The sequence below is a fragment of the Trachypithecus francoisi genome, unplaced genomic scaffold (assembly GCF_009764315.1).
Source record: "Trachypithecus francoisi isolate TF-2019V2 unplaced genomic scaffold, Tfra_2.0 Lachesis_group3, whole genome shotgun sequence".
Classification (NCBI taxonomy): Eukaryota; Metazoa; Chordata; class Mammalia; order Primates; family Cercopithecidae; genus Trachypithecus; species Trachypithecus francoisi.
The window spans coordinates 10,470,867-10,477,600 of NW_022681468.1; the positions used below are offsets into that span (position 1 = coordinate 10,470,867).

General features: G+C 35.8%; 1 protein-coding gene across 3 annotated transcripts in view; it reads left to right on the top strand.

Annotated features, from left to right (window-relative positions):
* The window catches only part of ATG2B (autophagy related 2B), an 83,391-nt gene that overhangs the window by 20,341 nt on the left and 56,316 nt on the right, over window positions 1–6,734 (top strand). For all 3 annotated transcript variants that reach the window (XR_004432297.1, XM_033191419.1, XM_033191420.1), the window contains exons 5-6: window positions 59–221; window positions 1,610–1,789. Coding sequence is in view for 2 of the 3 variants with exons in the window: in XM_033191419.1 (XP_033047310.1) it covers window positions 59–221; window positions 1,610–1,789 (343 nt within the window). In the remaining variant the exon portion in view is untranslated. The remainder of the gene's footprint in view (window positions 1–58; window positions 222–1,609; window positions 1,790–6,734) is intronic.

A 6,734-nucleotide genomic window follows, 5' to 3' on the forward strand; every position in this document is an offset into this window, starting at 1 on the left:
TATTGTAAATAGGTTTTTCTAGGAGCTTTTTGTAAATGCTTTTTAAAAAAAATTTCAGAACTGTATACTGTGATGAAACTGCTGATGAATCCTCAGGAATTAATGTGCATCAACCCACTGCTTTTGCTCACAAGTTACTTCAGCTCTCTGGAGTGTCTCTCTTCTGGGATGAGTTTTCTGCATCAGCAAAATCTTCCCCAGTGTGTTCAACTGCACCAGTGGTAAGAAAAACAAAACAAAAACCCTAAAACCGTAATCAAAGATTTTTTAAAAGGTTTGAATGGGGGCTATTAAATTTTACTAGGATATATAATATGTCTGAATGAGTCTCTGTCTTGAGATTTAATGCAAATATTCAGTAATGGTAATATGTATTTCAGAGATTTGAAAATACTAATATTTATATTCCTACCAGTGTGCTGTGTATTAGTCTGAAAGAGAAATGTTGGGTTCTGTATGTTGGGGGGAAATGGTGTTGAAGTTGAGGATCCCTTATTCAAAATGCTGGAACTGTGTTTCAGATTTTTGAATATTTTTATAGATATAATGAGATATCTTGGGGATGGGACCCAAGTCTAAATACAAAACTCATTTATTTATTTATTTATTTATTTATTTTTTTGGAGGGAGTCTCCTGTCGCCCAGGCTGGTGTGCAGTGGCGCAATCTCGGCTCACTGCAGCCTTCGCCTCCTGGGTTCAAGGGATTCTTCTATCTCAGCCTCCTGAGTAGCAGGGATTACAGGCACCTGCTACCATGCCCGGCTAATTTTTGTATTTTTAGTAGAGACGGGGTTTTGCCATGTTGGCCAGGCTGGTCTCGAACCGCTGACCGCCTGCCTCAGCCTCCCAAAGTGCTGGGATTATAGGCATGAGCCACCACGTCTGACCCATTTATGTTTCATATATGCCTTATACACATAACCTGAAGGTAATTTTATAAAATATTTTCAATAATTTTGTACATGAAACAAATACTTGACTGCAACTCATCATGTGAGGTCAGGTGTATTTTCCTGACCTTGCGGTAGTGTCATGTTGGCACGCAAAAACTTTTGGATTTTGGAGCATTTTGGATTTTGAGTTTTTGGTTTAGAGATGTTTAGCCTATATTACATCTATTTTTTTTTTCAATAAAAACTGGAAATTAAGCAGTGTTCAAATTTACCTTACATAGTGACTGTATTGATGAAACTTTATTCTACAAATCGTATCTTTAAAAAGCTTTATAATTAAGGAACTCTGTTAAATCCCTTCTGAGAGGAGAGTCTTTTTATAAGTCAGTCACTCTATAATTTGCCTTTCATGTTATTTTACAAATCAGATTTTCTTAATTATACAGTGCCCATTAGGTTTTCTTACTGCTGTAACTTGAGGAGATAGTGTGCTTTTTTTCATGAAGTCCTTTTTCATGATTTGCTTTTATTACCAGTGGACTGCTAACATATTACTGTGTTTCCTTTTAGCTATAAGATACTGGTTTGTCCATTGTAACATCATACAGTTTTACATGTCAAATATTTTATTCTTCTTAAGTTGACATTTATATTTTACGTTTCATTTTATTTATGTAAAGTATTTTAAATAATTATTTTTGTCACTTTATTATAGGAAACTGAGCCAAAGCTGTCACCTAGCTGGAACCCCAAAATTGTTTATGAGCCACACCCACAGTTAACTAGAAATTTACCAGAGATAGCACCCTCTGACCCAGTGCAGATTGGAGGGTTAATTGGTAGGTTGGAGTTGAGTCTCACGTTGAAACAGAATGAAGTACTTCCTGGAGCTAAGGTCAGTGTTTGTTTCACTTTCTATAGTAAAACCAAAGTAAAAGTACAAGTATTCTTTATTCTATGCAGTGATTCACTGATCACTGCAGATTATCCTGTCTCTAGTGTACCACTGTCACTGAGTTAGCATTTTTACTCTCTGTTGATGCTTCTATCCTAGGTCACAAAATTTACGTGAGGACTGCCTTTGCCCTACTGTTGCAGCTCAGGTGTTATAAAGAGCTGCCTTCTACACTCACTCTCCCCTATTCCGACAATTTGAAACCGAGAAACCTCTCTTTTTGGCATTAGGTGTAGTTTCATTAGTTCAGATGACTAGGAATTTATTTAAAAAATTATTTCTATTGTCATAAAACTAAGTTTAAAGGAAAAGAGATTTGGCAAGCAAGAATTCTGTAGAAGATGTTTTAAAATTATATATATGTAAAAATACCCATCTATTTTGAACAGAATGACCATTTTTATATAGTTGTGTAATATTTGTGAAAAGAGAGACTTTTCCCATTGTCTCATAGCTTTAAAAAGTTTTGACATAAAATAAACCTATATAATATATCATCTTTACTTTTTGTTTTTGAGATGGGGTTTCCCTCTGTTGCCCAGGCTGGAGTGCAGTGACAAGATCTTGGCTCACTACAGCCTCAGCCTCCTGGGCTCAAACAACCCTCCTACCTCAGCCTCGCAAGTGGCTGGGGCTACAGGCACATGCCACCATGCCTGGCTAAATTTTGTATTATGATTTTTGTAGAGACAGGGTCTCGCTATGTTGCCGAGGCTGATCTCGAATTTCTGGGCTGAAGCAGTCCTTCTTGCTCAGCTTCCCAAAGTGTTGGAATTATAGGCATGAACCACCTCACCAGGAACCTTTACTATTTTTAAGTGTAAGTTAAATGATAATCAGCATATTTATATTCTTTTTCCCTTCATCTCCCCACTGTTCCCAGCCTCTGGTAACCATCAGTCTACTCTGAATATTCGTGAGATCCCCTTTTTTAGCTCCTGCCTATGAGTGAGAATATGCGTTGTCTCTTTGTGCTTGACTTATGTCACTTAACGTAATGACTTCTAGTTCCATTCATGTGGTTACAAATGACAGGACTCCATTATTTTTTATGGCTGAATAATATTCCATTGTGCATATATACCACATTTTCTTTATGCATTCATCTGTTGATGGATATTTAGGATGAGTCCATATTTTGGCTGTATTCACACACATCACACTATGTGAATAGTGTGCTGTAAACATGGCAGTGCAGATATCTCTTTGGTATATTGCTTTCCTTTCTTGTGGGTATATACCTAATGTGGAATTGCTGAATCATATGGAAGTTCTATTTTTAGTTTTCGTTGTTGTTGTCCCTTTGTTTTCTTTTTTCAAAAATTTCAATGGTTTTTGGGATACAGATGGTTTTGATTACGTAGATGAGTTCTTTAGTGGTAAATTCTGAGATTTTAGTGTACTTGTCACCTGAGCAGTGTACGGTATACTCCATATGTTGTCTGTTATCCCTCACCTCTCTCCTAAGCTCCCCTCCTCCTGAGTCCCCACAGTCAATTATATACCTCTGTATGTTTTTGCATTCTCATAACTTAGCTCCCACTTGTAAGTGAGAACATATGGTGTTTGGTTTTCCATTCCTGAGTTCCTTAACTTATCATAATGGCCTCCAGTTCCATCCAAGTTGCTGCAAAAAACATTATTTTGTTCCTTTTTATGGCTGAGTAGTATTTCACTGTGTGTGTGTGTGTATGTGTATACATATATGTACACATATATTTGTATGTGGTGTATATATATGTGGTGTGTATATGTATGTGGTGTGTATATGTATTGTGTATATATGTACATGGTGTGTATATGTATTGTGTATATATGTATGTGGTGTGTATATATAGTGTATATATGTGTATATACACACACTGTGGAATTGCTGGCTCGAATGGTAGATCTACTTTTAGTTCTTTAAGGAATTTCCATACTGCTTTCCATAGTAGTTGTACTAGTTTACATTCTACCAGCAGTGTAACAGTGTTCTTTTTTTATGACATCTGTCCCAACATCTATTGTTTTTTGACTTTTTAATTATGGCTGTTCTTGCAGGAGTAAGGTGATATCTCATTGTGTTTTTAATTTGCATTTTCCTGATGATTAGTGATGTTGAACATTTTTTCATGGTTGTTGGCTATTTAAGTATCTTCTTTGAGAAATATATAATCATGTCCCTTGCCCGCATTTGGATGGGATAATTTTTTCTTGCTGATTTGTTTGAACTCCTTGTAGATTCTGGATATTAGTCCTTTGCGGGATGCATAGTTTACATATATTTTCTCCTGCTCTGTAGGTTGTCTGTTTACTCTGCTGATTATTTCTTTTGCTGTGCAGAAGCTTTTTAATTTAATCAGGTCCCATTTATTTTTGTTTTTGTTGTGTTCGTTTTTGGGGTCTTAGTCATGAATTCTTTGTCTAAGCCAATGTCCAGAAGAGTTTTTCCAATGTTTTCTTCTAGAATTTTTATGGTTTCAAGTCTTAGATTTACATCTTTGGTCCATCTTGAGTTGATTTTTGTATAGGGTGAGAGATGAGGATCCAGGTTCATTCTTCTACATGTGGCTTGCCAGTTTTCCCGGCATCATTTATTGAATAGGGGGTCTTTTAAACAGTTTATTGTTTTGCATTTGATGAAATTCAGCATCCCTCTATGATAAAAATCCTCAACAAAATAGGCATAGAAGGGACTTACCTCAAAGTAATAAAAGACATATATAACAAACCTACAACCAACATCATACTGAATGGGGAAAAGTTGAAAGCATTCCCCCCTGAGAACTGAAACAAGACAAGGATGCCCACTCTCACCACCTCTATTCAACATAGTACTGGAAGTCCTAGCCAGAGCAGTCAGGCAAGAGAAAGAAATAAAGGACATCCAAATTAGAAAAGAGGAAGTCTGACTAGAGCTGTTCACTGGTGCTATGATCATATACCTAGACAACCCTGAAGATTCATCTAAAAGGCTCTTAGATCTGATCAATGAATTCAGTAAACTCCCAGGTTACAAAATCAATGTACACAAATCGGTAGCAGTGCTATACAGCAACAATGACCGAGCTAAGAATCAAATCAAGAACTCAGTCCCCTTTACAACAGCTGCAAAATAAATAAATAAATAAAATACAATACCTAGGCATATACTTAACCAAGGAGCTGAAATCTCTCTACAAGGAAAACTACAAAACTGCTGAAAGAATAGATGACACAGACAAATGGAAACACATCCCATGCTCATGGATGGAAATAATGCATATTGTGAAAATGACCATACTGCCCACAACAATCCATGTATTCAGTGTAATTCAAAATACTGTCATTTTTCACAGAACTAGAAAAAACAACCCTAAAACTCATATGGAACCAGAGAAGAGCCCACACAGCTGAAACAATACTAAACAAAAAGAACAAATCTGGAGTTAATCACATTACTGGACTTTAAATTATACTACAAGGCTGTACTTAGCAAAACAGCATGGTGCTGGCATAAAAATAGGCACTTAGTCCAATGGCACAGAATAGAGAACCCAGAAATAAAACCAAATGTGCACAATTAACTGATCTTTGACAAAGCATACAAAAACATATTTTTACTTTTCTGAGGAACCTCCATACTGTTCTCGATAGTGGTTGTACTAATTTACATTCCCACCAACAGCATATGAGGGTTCCCCTTCTCATAGCTTTGACACTGTATAAAGTCATTGTATAAATACAACTGTGTTTACCTCTTAGGGAATCATATTGATCAGTCTTATGGAGAACCAGGAAATTTGCATTTACTTAGCTAAAAATGTGTTTGTCAAGCATTATTTTCACACCTTGAAAACAAATTTTCTATATAATCTGTATAAAATGTAGTTTTAATTAAGAAGATACCAGGATTTATTCATTTGTTTATGTACTGATCTCCCTAGGTGTAGATGTTCAAGTGACTACTGTATGCCAGCCACTTACCTGTCCAAGTTCTTGGGACAGATGCAAAGATGAGTAGAACACAATCTACCTTGGTAGAAGATACAGTAAGGGGTATGGAAATTGCTATGGGGACATGGAAGAGGGAGCCACTAAGTACATGTCAATATACATAAAATGATTTTTCAGAGGATTGAAGTATCTCTGGAAATCCCTCCTTGGATTGGAACCTCTGACTAGAGTTGGAGGAGGAGGAAAGTAGTTAGAATGAAGACACACCTATTACTGATTACTCAGGCCCCTTTTGTTTACTGCTGTGTCCTTCCTCAGATGGTGCAAAATTCTTTCACAATATCATAAGGCCCTTTATAAGTAATATGTTGGGATTGTTAGCAGAACAGGTAGTCAAAGGGTTATGTAAACTCTACAGGGAATCCTCTGCTGTGGTAACATCCTTGGGAAACTAATACTAATAATATGCTTATGTCTCTGGGGAATGCATTTGCCATGTCTGTAAGAAGGAGGAAGCATAATAACAACTTTTTAGTTCTGTTTTGGTTAATTATATATAGTCCTCCATATTTGTATAATTTTATATTTATGTAAACCCAAACTTTTGCACATAATGTGTTGATTTGTACAAATGTCTTTTATAATAAAACATTACGTATGCATTTATACAAATGTATAAATATATGTTACTTTTAGAGTTCTGTATATTAGGTGACAAATGAACATCTGGAAAAATTGCATAGTGGCATTGTGTGCCAGCCAGTATTTAATATTTAGAGGTACTATCTTTTCCTATAGAGTAATTTTTGTGTAATGACTTATATTTGAGTATAACTTGTTTTTATTTAATGCAAATGATGCTAAGTGGAAAAAGATAAATTCTGGATTTTAGTATTGAGGAACATAGATCTCATAAAATGTAGTGTAGATAAAGATGGCATTAATTTGGGGTGCTGAAAACGTCAGA